Source organism: Vespula vulgaris, chromosome 7 (genome assembly GCF_905475345.1).
Source record: "Vespula vulgaris chromosome 7, iyVesVulg1.1, whole genome shotgun sequence".
In the NCBI taxonomy this organism is placed as follows: Eukaryota; Metazoa; Arthropoda; class Insecta; order Hymenoptera; family Vespidae; genus Vespula; species Vespula vulgaris.
The window spans coordinates 7,671,224-7,684,946 of record NC_066592.1 but is presented as its reverse complement, the minus strand read 5'-3'; the positions used below and the strand labels follow the sequence as shown (position 1 = coordinate 7,684,946).

Here is a 13,723-nt window from a genome sequence, read left to right as displayed (position 1 = left end):
AGAAAGAGAGAGAGAGAGAGGGAGAAGAGAAGAAAGAGAGAGAGAGAGAGAGAGAGAGAGAAAGACGGAGAGAAAAGGAAAGAAAAGAGAAAGAAAGAAAAAGAAAGTAAGACGGGGAGATAGAAAGAGAAGGAGAGGGAGAGAGAGAATAGAAAGAGATATAAAGAGATATAAACAGCATAAAGAAATATAAAGAGAGACAATAGAAATTAGGGACTATTGTTTATATCTTCATATATCAGAGCCTTGAGTATTTTCGATTGGTATATACGCATATTTGTTTAACCTTCGCTAAACTAATGCCTTTGTTATTTTGATCCGACCATTACAATGTTACCCTTAACCGTGATAGATACAATATTGTTATCGGTTATACATAAACAATCGACTTAGTCATCGCACGGATGGAGGACGTTGTAGGATATCTACAACAGTAGTGTACAGCATCGAGTACGAGACACACGTGCTTAATATAAGACTCCATAGTATTTTTAAGAGTGCTTCGCAAGAAAGGAATATTGCAGTACTACGCAGAATAATCGTTTAGGACTACTAAAAGAAAAGGACAAGGCGATTCGTCCGCACGAAATACAGCCGTAAGTACACCCTTAGAAACGATCTTTTAAAGTAAGTTCGCCATTAATTTCATGTTTCTTTTTCCATTTTTGTCGTCGCAAAAGTCTCCATTAATCGTTTAAAAAAGAGCTTCGTACAACATTTAAAGACAAATTATTATCTTTGAAATCATTATGAACTTCGTTTCTTCGTTAACTTCGAGCTTTATTATTTACGGAATAATGATATTGTCCTTTAAATCGTACATTAATAAATTCGATTTGATTTAACCTAGAATTTTACTAATACGCTTTACTCTACGCTATTTTTAATATAAGATACTCGTAAAATGTAGGATAGAGCGATAAAGACACAGAAAGAGAGAAAGAGAGAACGAGAGAGAGAGAGAAGTTAGACAGATTTTATTGTTACTATAAAAATAGATAGTAATAGAAATTAGAGAAAGAAATATAGAGATAGATAGATAGATAGATAGAGATAAAGATAGAAAGAGAAAGAGAGAGAGAGAGAGAGAAAGAGAGAGAAGGTTAGATTTTATTATTGCTCAGGATCTACGGATATATCCTAACCTTGATTTTATAGCTCGAGCAGTAGGATATCCTTATAGTAAAAGCTCTTTACTATTGCATGGATTTACGGATATTTTAGGGTCTTGAATATAGTACTCGAGTACTCAAATATCCGGGTAGTAAGAGAGTCCCTAGTTCGAATTGATGAGAAGAAAGTAAGAGAAAGGAGAAATAGAAGAGGGATGATGTTTTCTGTAACGAGAGATGAAAAGGAAGTAGAGCCTAGCTAGAGATACCGGCCGTCGCCATTGTTTCACTTTTTGCGTCTTTTTTTCTTTTTTTACTTTTTTTCTTTTTTTATTTAAGGTACGACATCTCCTCTGACTTACTCAGGCGATCCTCGGTGGAGCTATAAAGGGTGGTTTTCGTCGAGTACACTAAGGGGTGGTAAGGAGGGACTTCTATTCGACAAAAGAAAAGCTAGAAAAGCTACGATCGTCCCAATTTCACTTCTTGCGCCTCTCTTCCTCCCCCTCCCTTAGCCCTTGCCACGAGCTTATCATCCTTTCTCTCTCTCTCTCTCTCTCTCTCTCTCTCTCTCTCTCTCTCTCTCTCTCTCTCTCTCTCTCTCTTTCTTTCTTTCCAACAGCCGATATATAACCATCTTCTCCTAATCTTTTTTCTCCTTCTCCTTCTTTTTCTTTTTTTATTTTGCTCAGTAGGTCAGCTCGTATATTATATTTCAGCCGCTCGACTAAGAGTTTCAAGGTTTAAATGCATTTAATATATAAATATATCTATGTATGTACATATGCATTTATGTTTGTGTCTGTGTATGTGTGTATGCGTTAATTAACGTTCTGCGTGCATAGCTCCTCGAGATATTCGTGGTATTCAGTGAGTCTTAACCATGCATATATATGTGTGTATGCGTGTGCACGCTCGCTTATATGCGACATATGTACATATGCGTGTATTGTATAAGAGTATATATATGTATAGAAGATTGATTATAAATTAAGAGATAATTAAAAAGAGAGAAAAACTAAAAAGCATTAAACTTTCGATTTAAGCAGAACTGTTGATTTTTTTTTATTTCGTACTATTAAAATATTCTACTTGATCATTTTTCGATTCGATCTATACATTTTTATTAGTTTTAATAAATGAGATATTCAGTTGACTGTTAACTTTGTAATCAACCAGTATACATACGTATATGCATACACGTTATATATATGTATGTTACAAGTGCATATATGATGTATATATATATTACGTATTTACGTTGGGCAAACACAAATCTCGATTAGTATGCTTTGCTACGAACGAAAATATATCACTGAATAACATAATCTGCTTTGTTTTTCGTAATTGCACGCGTGAACTATTCCTTTTTTTCTTGTCTTTTTTCTTTTTCCTCTCTCCTTCCCTTTTTTTACTTTTTTAATTCTGAGTAAAAAAGTTTAGTTCCCACATAATTGGTGTTTGTTCGGAGGGGATGCAAGCGTACATGTGTCTAGTAAAATATTAAATTTCTCTTCAAAATAGACGAAAGATATCTCGACTAATGAATTTATGGATGTTGGTATATAAATAAGTACGTGTAAATGAGAAACGGTAAAGCATCATTTTGTGCTCCATTATTTCGTTCTCCAACGTTTCTCCGTGTTTCATTAAAATATATTAAATAATGTTAATAAAGCTATAACGCGAGCGTTTTACTTCGATATTCCTATTTTATTAAAATCGAATTATTAATTCGTATTTGTCCGAACAAATAATAATTAATTTCATTTGATTATCTAACACGAATGTTTTCGAATATTAAATACAGATAATAAATAATGATAGTAGTAATAATAATAAGAAGAATAATAATAGCAAGTATGTAATAGCAATACTTGAAAATATCATTTAGAATCTTTTGTATGTAGTTTTTTTCAAAAAAGAAATTGTATATATCATTTCTATATATATATATATATATATATATATATATATATATATATATATATATATTTCTGGACTCGATGTTTATAATATTTATATTGATCAATAACGTCAAAATTTGCAGTTTTATATTTAACATAAACTATAGATTTATACATTATAACTTTATTATATATATAACTATATATAATAAAATTATTATTATTATATTTATACTATATATTTATATTAAATATATATTAAATATACATTATATATTTTCTTTTACTGAAAATTTTGATTAATATTTATTAAGCAAACCAATTACAAATATAGTCGATATTGACTAAACATATCCAGCTTCACGGCTCGCGGGAGATAAGAGGAATCACCAGATTAGAGACATTAATCGATCAACGAGGTGAAAGGGACCGAAACAGACTGGATAAGCTGCTCTTAATTGTTCAGGGAGCATCCTGATCGTGATTATAGAGTAACACGGGGATTATACACGAGTAATGGCGATTACGATACCGTTATATGCTACAATAAGACCAGACGATGGTGTTAGTTGCGTTAAATCTCAGCCTCGCTTAACACACTAATTAACCTCAAAATTCTGCATCGATTGGCCCGGCCTATTGTTCGAATTCGGAAAAAGAAAAAGAAAAAGAAAAAAGAATATAACAAATAAATCGTATCATTATCTTTTAATTATCATTTCGAACGACTTAAATTTATCAAATTGATAATAATTATATAATATATTGATGTATATAATACATCAATTTTCCGTGATATTATAATGAAATATCGACATTTTTGGAAAAGTATTATTATTATTATTATTATGATTTAATTAATGCCACATTATATATACATATATATATATATTTTATTTATATGTATTATAATATATAATTTATCATATTGATAATGATATTATGCAATTTAAATGGTAGATATTACTGAACGGTATTATTCAAGAAATAAAAAAGAGTAAAAAACGTATCACGAAACATTATTTATACGAACGATTCGAGAGAGAACTCTTGATTCTTTCGTTCATCGGAAAACTGTACATTGTTGCATGTTACTATGTAAGTAGTTTCTTTATGAGGTATGTGTTAAAGAAAAATCTGGATCGAGATGAAAACGAAGAAAATATTTCCTTTGTGTTGCATAATACATGCCCGATAACGTGTCTTTTCTTGGCGTTAGATTTTCATTCAGATGAAAACCGTAAAATAAAATCGTTCTTCTTTTCAAGAATCATGAATTCGATTTTACATTATGTAAATGATAGAATAAATTTCATCTAATATGAAATAAGATATAAATATCTATTTCTTTTTAAATATATATATATATATTATCTAAATATTGAAATATCTTTTCGTTTGATAATTTAAAAAATTGATGTTTTTTTTATTATATAAGAAAATATATAATTAATCTGCCAAAGTAATAAATGTAATTACGTTAATCTTTTACGACCGAGTTTTTTATATAAGAAAACACAGAATTAATCTATCGAAGTAATAAATATAATTACTTTAATCTTATATGACCCAATTTTTTGTTATGTCTAATAAATTATATAATATGAAAATTATAATAAAAATTATAGTATACTGTAAAATGTGAATGTAACACACATACACATACACAAGTTTAATTATATTAGTATAAATAATATTATAATTTTATATTTTTCTTATTTATTTTTTTATATTCATATTTATGTAATAGTATTATTATATCACTAGTATAATATAGTATAATATAATTATATTATTAATATAGTATACTACAATACAATTATACTATCGATATAGTAAAATATAATCATTTTATATATATATATATATATATATATATATATATATCATACTAATATATAAAATCTTTTCTCTGTTTTGCTTTTCGTTTCGGAATATATTTCAAGCTTACATTGTCATATCTCGAAACATATTAGTAACTTCTCGAGATGTTTTGTTTATTTTCTTATATCGGAAAAACCGCAGAGAATTCTAAAACGAAAATATCCTTCTGTCGAATAAATAAAATTTTTGATTATCGATAAAGTACAAATATAAAACCAAGAAAAAATGATCTCCGTATATTTTTCTTTTCTCCGAAGATAATAGAGATATTCAGAATAAAATGTCCGAACACATTTCATCTAAATAAATCGCTTTCTTTTTCTTTTTTTTTTTTGTGAACAGAAGGAAATATTTCGAACAGAAATTGTGTAATCTTTTAGATAAAATATAACAAACTTCAAAAATCATTCTAAAACCAATCGTTTGAGATTAATAATATTTTTTATTTTTTTAATATACTTTCAGTATCTTGTAAAAAAAAAAGTCATAATAGCATGATACGATCAATGCTATTAATCAACATTTAACAATTATTTAAAAACAAATCATTTATTTTCAATTATTTTCACGTTTGAGTATTAAAATTTACCACTTTTAATAAAGAAGTTTTGTTTTATATACATATAAAAAAAAATTATTAAAGCGTGTTTGAAAATTCTATCAAAATTCTATTACATTTTTCTTTGTCTCGTTACACATAAGATAATCGATCTATTTCAAGCTTCCAAGCATCAAATATTGTTTACATTCGAGGAATCCAGATCTCCGAGAATTTAGGTTATATTCCACGAATTCCATTCGATTGGTAATACGCAAAAGCAAAACAATGATGAATCGTCCTTCTCAATGGCCTACGAAACTACTCTTTTGATATCACGTATGTGTACATATATACATACACACATATTATAGGCCAGGCCAGTACTTCGACCTTACAAACAGTTCGTATCGTGCGTATCAAGATGGCAGACGGGTTTCCTGCGTACTCTCCAAAGGAATTATTCAATCAAGAATACAAATCAGAATCTTTAAGTATAATATCTACATATATAATATAAATATAATATATACACGTATATACGTTTATCCGCATAAAACATATCGGATTTTTAATTCGCATACTAATATTAGCATTAAGTTAGTAATATAACCTACAAACGTTAACAACGTTTTTAGTAAATTTATATACGTATTCATGATTTCGAACGTTCGTAATGGTAATTAAGTTATATGTATATATTCTATGATATATTAATTATAATGTATAATGTGTGTGTGTGTATATGTGTTTGCATAAATGTATATATAAGAATTATATGTATCATTATCGACAAATCAAGTATCTACTGTTTTGTTTTGTTAGGAATATATCATTATCTTAGTTATATAGTTGATCCAATATTTTCAAGTTTAGAAATTATAGAAGGAAGATGAAATAAAGATTATTATTTATCTCTGCTTTAGTAAATAAGGCTGTACATATACTTCATCTTCCTCTAACCTAATTTTCTCAACTAAAAAACTTTGTGAACCAGATCTTGAACTTGGCAAAGTACCGGTGATTTAGATTGCCCCATTGCTAACAAATCTAATTTTGGATTTAACTACAATCTCTTCCAAGGGACTCTGAATAGATAAACTTTTAGAGCCATGAGTGACTTCTTTTGCCAATTTTATCGACGCCTCGCGATATAAGCTTACTTTGTTCATTAAATTAATCATCTTATTACTGAGAGCCGTAAAATTAGTCTTTAGGTTTTTATAACTTTTCCACACGGATCTAAGAGAAGATTATACATCACTTCAAAGCTTTTAGGTAAGGATTGACCATTACTGGATTAAGATGAAGATATCCAGCAATATATTATGGCACATGTATTTCATATTTTCTCATCATAGAGAAGAATTTGGCTATTGCAGACTAGAAACTTTTAGACGTAATATAATCTAAGTAAGAGATTTATAACCTAACCTGTCTTAGATAATTTACAGCGTCTGGATATTTCGGGATATGAGAAAGATGAATTAAGAACTTATTGGTTATGTTTTCCTTTAGAATTAAACTTTATGAGAATTTGTTAATATAAATAGGGAGGTCTCTTAATTTATCTTTTCTAATTTCATAGATTAAGATGATAGATTCAATAATATATAAGCATTAAATTGTGCCACATCAATAATAGCTATTAGAATTCCAATTTTGGAAAAATCAGATTCTAATAATATATCTCTCGGGATGTAATTTTTAAGTACTTTAGCAAAAACTGTCATAATATTACTTGGAACAACCGATTGTTTTTTTAGCTATAGTACGTATTATCATTAGATCAGAATATCATTTCTTTTTAGAAAGAGATTAATATTTATGAAATAATTGATGGAAGCATTTTATAGAATTCGTAATCGATTTGAAAGTAGAAGAACAACGATTAAATCAAGTAAAGTAATATAGTAGTAACAATAATAATACGACGTGATGAAAGATGTCCATCCGAATATATTATTATCCTTTTAATGATATATATTTAATTCCTTTAAAAAGTATATATATATAAATATATAGTTTTTCTTTATTTTTAAATGTAGAAACTTAATTTTCTTAATTTAACATTATAATGTTCAACAATTGATTAATAATTTTTGTGTTAATTTTTAATCTCCTTTGAGTTTACAATGTTTGTCGGATATTTCGATTATACGTTTAACGAGAATCGTACGATGAAGAATATGCAGGAGCGCGTATAAAACCGTAAGAAAAGTTCACGACTGCAGTGCAAAGGTTAGGATAATTCTCCTTGGCTTCTAATCGTACGCTCGACATCGTCGATCGTCCGATTGATTCAATAACGAGGAACGTGTCTTATGATTTTATATTTTATAAATTACTCGATTATATAAAAAGAAAAAAGTAAAATAAAATAAAAATACAATAAGGGACTCACCGTGTACGCGATAGTGTTGTTTGGTTGAGAAATGCGACCATGTCTTTTTTCTTGTGTCGTAGAACCATCTTTGCTCTCATTATCGGAATCTGAAATATACATAAAAAAATTAAATTATTATTATTATTATCATGATTATCATCATCATCGTGATATATTTTTGTTTGAAATAAATTATTCGAATAAAACTGTTTACTGTTTTATTCAATAACAAACTTTTAATTTCTTCGTACAAAATGAGAAAATATATATATAAACGATTTCTTTCTTTCATATAATAGTTAATAGAATAGTTAAAATCATCGTTCATTTAAAAGGAAAATTATCTTAGATGTAATAAACGAGCGAACGTTTAAAATCAACGACACGTGATTTTCCGAGTGTTACTACTGATCTTGATAAACAATTGACGGTTGCTTTTAACGATCATCAATTCGATTGCCTCGTTCTCTTTCATTCGATGTATTTTTTCGTCACGTGTTAAACGATATATAAAGCAATCCAAGAAATTGTGCGACGACAGGATCATAGAAATAATACGTATTTAACGAAACAATCGTAATTTTGCTTACATATGTATATATAAAATTATTTACAGGCCGTTGAAAATTTCGATATAAAATACTTATAGTAAATGATCGACTTCGATTAATCGAACTAACATAGTCATAAACGTATTCAATTATATTGATATTTTCATATTATTATTATTATTAAAAATACCAGTATTATTTCTAAATTCAAAACGAACGGATTCGTATGCAACCATTATTGTCTTTGTTTTTCTTTTTCTTTTTTCTTTTTCAATTTCTAAACAAGCAGATTCATAAACGGATCGACAAGTGATACAAAACAAAACGATAAAATCTAACGAACAGATATTACGAGATATCGAATTCAAAAGAAAAACAAAACCTTAATATCTAAGCGATATTTAATGATTTAGAAGAACGATATCATTTTTTAGCATCCTCAGCATACCTGCAATAGGAGAAGAGTATTGAAGCGTGGGCAAACGAAGCTTTGGATCTCCTTTAACGACGTAGTAGACAACATAATCTCCAAATGATTTTTCATAAATACGAACATTATTCGGCAAATACTCCTTAGATTCACCAGAATTTAACATTTTCGTATCTTTGCAATTCTTCCTTATCGAAAGAACGCAACGATACGAGACGATGTTATATTCATTATAACATCTCTCTTATTCTTATTATTTTTCTTCTTTTTCTTCTTCTTCTTGTTATTATTATTATTTTCAAAAACTTAATTTTTCTCGTTAAAGAATATCACACACTAATAATCACACAAAAAAAAAAGAAAAAAGAACATTTGAAATAATATCGAACAAATTCAACGAAATTTACCTAAGTCAACCTAACCTTCTTTTTATTAATCGATTAAACTAACCTCGGAATTGATTAGTGGACATGATTTCTTTTTCAAGTGTCACTGATTAAATTTTCTTTTTTATTTTATTTTTTTTTTCTTATTTCACACTTAGAATAGTTCGTCGAAGAATTCATTCGAATTTATTTGAGATAGAAACGAATCTTTATGTATAAATATGATATATATATATATACATATTACAGATAGGTTAATATCGATGCAACGAGTTTCTAAAAAGACAAAGAAGAAATCGAACAATAGAAAGGAAGAACTTCGCGGCGAAAATTTGACATGTTAATAAAAATATCACAAGAAACTTATATATGCATATGCAATAGATTAACCATCTCACGTTTAAAAAATAAACGAACTTACAAAAATTCGTAGCCGAATCGACGATGAAATGTTTGTTATTAACAAGCTTGACGAGGAAATCGATGATTAAAGAAAAAAGAAAAAGAAACAGAATTATAAAGATTATTTCTAACAGATATATACTCGGTAACGTAATCTGTGAAATAATTCGAACGAACTCGATGATCGTCGCGTAAAAAGAATGAACGTCGATTATTCTCGTAAGATCGCGCACGTGCGTTGTATTGTTGCGAAAAAAAAGAGAAGAAAACACAAAGAAAAAAAGAAGGGGAAAGAAAGGAAATAGGATTTATAAAACGAATAAAAAAAGTAAAAAGAAAGATGAATTAAAACAAAATACTCGATATTCTCGATCGTTGTCAAAAGCGCTATCACTATACAGATTTATACTCGTTCGTAAAAAGAAAATAATTGCATCTGGATGGTTTACAGATCATTCGTTTTGTGATAATGCGGGATAATGGTGGGGAGGATGAGGAGTAGGGGAAAAACTATACGAAAAAAGCCGAAAAAAACCGAAGAAGTCCGAATGTACCTGTCTCGATCGTAGTAAAAACGATGCATCACTTTCTACTTATGTTTCCTCTTATCTCTTCTTTCTTTTTCTCTTATGCGTTAATTTTTTTATCGCATGACGAAGAAAAAGAAGAGAGAAAGAAAAAAAAAAAGAAAAATAAAAAAATAATAATAAAAAAGAGAAAGATAAAGAGAAACGAAAAACGCGATATTGTCTTTTATGCGCGAGTATTTTTTAATTATTATTATTCTTTCTTCTGTTTTCTTTTTTATTTTCCTTGTATCTGAATGCTTTTTATAAAAAGCGATGAACTATTCTCGTAACTCGACATATGGAAAGAGGAAGGGAGAGAGACAGAGAGAGAGAGACAGAGAGAGAGAGAGAGAGAGAGAGAGAGACAGATAGAGGAAGAGAGAGAGACGTGAGAAGTGAGATGCTTAAAGCCTACTTCTCACGTGACGACTAGTCGAAGGACAATTTGTGATTCGTTGAAACTTATCATCTATTGGTTCTCACAAAATCGCATATAAAACTGATAGAACTTCTTTCTTCGTACCGTTTTCTTTCTTTTTTTTTCTTTTTTTCTTTTCTTTTCTTATCTCGTAAGATTTTCGATAGATTAGATACAACTTTAAAGATAACGTATTATGCTTTGCTACTTTATATCTCTTAGTATTTATTTTCTCTCTCTTTCTTTCTTTCTCTCTCTCTCTCTCTCTCTCTCTTTATTTGTCTTACTATTTTTGAAAAGATATTTAAGGCTCGTATAGCGTTCTCACTTTTTGATTTCTAAAATCACATAATCGTGATCGTTAATAACGAAACTAGAATGTAAGAGTTCGCGAATTAAAAATTAACGTATGTAGTAACGAAGACGAAGACGACGACGACGACGCAACGACACAACACGACGACGACGGCGATAACTATAATGACAACACAACACTCATGCAACTATCTCGAGCGTTCGCCAATGACTGACGTTCGTTACTCTTGAAGCGGCCATATTTAATGCTAGATACGTCATAGAAGGTGCAATGAGTTAATATTAATGTATTATTATTATTATTATTATTTTTATTATTATTATTATTATTGTTGTTTTTTTCCTTCTTCTTTTTAATGTCTCACAGAGAAACATTTGCATACTTAGTACGACGAATTTGAGATGGTATGGTTTATTAAGTCGTCGTGCGAACGTGTACCGTGTATATGTCCATCTGTGTGTACTGCTGACGATTATATGTAATACGATTATATGTAATACGAATCGGATCAGAACTGATATTATTCACAAGAATGCATTTGAGACGGAAATATGTACGTAAGTATGTGTGTACATATAAGTACGTTTGTTTAATTACATATGTCATGAATCTTTTACCTTTATCGAATGATTGAAATATTCTTTCATTCATATAATATCTTTGATAAGAATGTATATTATTTCGTAAGAACAATCAAATAAATGTTAATTTCGTTTTAAAATCGTTTAAAATTAAAATGATGGAACACACACACACACGCACACAGATACACACACAAATTTTCATTCGTATTGTAAGGGATAACTTTGACTCGTTCTTTTTTGTAAAGATTTGTAATAAAATAGGAAAATATTAATTAGATAGAATTTCTGTATCAAACTCGTACGTTTTTATCAATGTTAAGATTTATATTCTCGCTTATGTCGATCTCACTTATCAAAGGAATGATTCTAAGAAAAGATTAATAGGAAAGTTTCTAAGTTAGAAATATGCAGGTGTGTACATAAGTATAATATTAAGTGCTATATACGCTATAACGTAAGAAAGTATCGTTAATTCGAACGAAATATAATCACAAAGATCATTTAAATATTTTCATTTTCGAAAGAAAGAGTTATATGTATGTGTGTGTGTACAGGGTGTACATTCATATGTATTAGAAAGATTAGTTTTAGCCTACTAAAAAATGTATATAAACAATTCTTTTTTTACTTGCGACCTTTTCGAGTTATAGAGATTAATCTAGTTTTTTTTTCTTTCTATTCTTTTTAAGATAAATAAACTAATATAATAATTTCAAATATCAAAATTATGTATAGTAAAAAAATTGATAGTACTTATCGATTATCAGATAATCGCTATATTAAGTATAAAAAGTAATTAATATTTTATAGAACGATTTTTAAAAACAATCGTCGAACCATATAATATTTTGAAATTGATTATGTCGTACAGAGTTATGGCACAGAGTGTATATCACAGTGAAGTACGAATTTGTTGATCAATCGTGAAGGTGTCAATTATCCTGTAAATCACACATAGTAAAGAATTTTTTTATTAGATATCATTTTGATAGTAGCATATAATTACTGCTATATAAGTATGTAAACAAATTATAAGTCTATTTAAAAAAAGGCAAAAAAAGAAAAGAAAAAAAGAATGTTTACAAGTACTTCGTAGAGATTCCAATTTGGAGACATACAAATTTTTTTAAATAAATTTTCATATAACTAATCGGTCATGTAATATTTGCTGATGGACATTTGTGAATGGACACCCTATGTATGTGTGTGTGTACGTGTATGTACATATATTTCAGAGAAGTTAGAGTCGTATGAAGTAAGACTTCTTTTCTTTTTCTCTCTTTCTTTCTTTCTTTCTTTCTTTCTTTCTTTTTTTCTTATTGGTCCCATCGTATTCTGCATGATGATGTAATCTAATAAATGTAGACCTATTTAGAAATATAAAAGCCACTTTGTGCTGATTAGCCAATTATAGGTGTATCACGCCTACGTAACGTCCGATTGCCGATTGAGAAATAAAATTATATAAAGAATAAAAAAATAAAATATTAATAAAAAACTAAATAAATAAAAAGAAAGCGAACATAACTTTAATAGACGACGAAAGATCTTAGGTGTCCATTTTATTTTTAATTATTTCATTGTAATTATTCGATTGTGAAGTCTTACGTTGAAATTGATAAATATATTTTTAATAAGATTAAAAAATTCGTTCGGATAAAATGTGCCGTGAAAAACGATCAAATTCAAACATCAAAAATTTGTTATCGTCGTGCGGAATTATGTAAATACTTACATCATCATTTAAGTTCGTCGTGTTACGACTTAAGATACATTGAACGATACGTGCAATTAAATGATGTTAATTAAGTGTGTTTCATTTCAGTAATAATTTGTATGATACGTGTGCATGCGCGTTTAACGAACAGATTTTGCACAAATTATTTATTAAATGTTCGTTATGTACTTCCTTTCTCAACCGCGCGAGTTTAATCTATTAATCTGTTTATTTTATTTTAATTTATTCTTTATAAAAATTTGATAAAACAATATCTTTAAATGGAATGATCTTTTGGATAAAGACAATACTGATAAGTAAATATGTATGAAAAAATTACGTTTTTTAGTGAAAGTGAAAAATAAATAATACGTTTACTCTTTTATTATATATTGTTTTTATACGTAGATCATTAATTATTATATACATATTTTATTATTTTATATAAACTATATATATATAGTTCTAATAAATAAAATTATTATTATTATATAATCAATTATTATATAGAGATTATTATATT

At 28.2% G+C, this 13,723-nt stretch overlaps 1 protein-coding gene across 7 annotated transcripts in view; it reads right to left on the bottom strand.

Moving 5' to 3' along the window:
• LOC127064992 (TLD domain-containing protein 2) overlaps positions 1-13,723 on the bottom strand; it is a 103,428-nt gene that overhangs the window by 44,671 nt on the left and 45,034 nt on the right. For 6 of the 7 annotated variants that reach the window (XM_050996752.1, XM_050996755.1, XM_050996756.1 and 3 more), the window contains one exon: positions 7,846-7,934. In XM_050996752.1, coding sequence (XP_050852709.1) covers positions 7,846-7,934 — 89 coding nt within the window. Of the gene's footprint in view, positions 1-7,845; positions 7,935-8,826; positions 9,108-13,723 lie in introns of those variants that run through there. The other variant, XM_050996758.1, reaches the window with a different exon arrangement.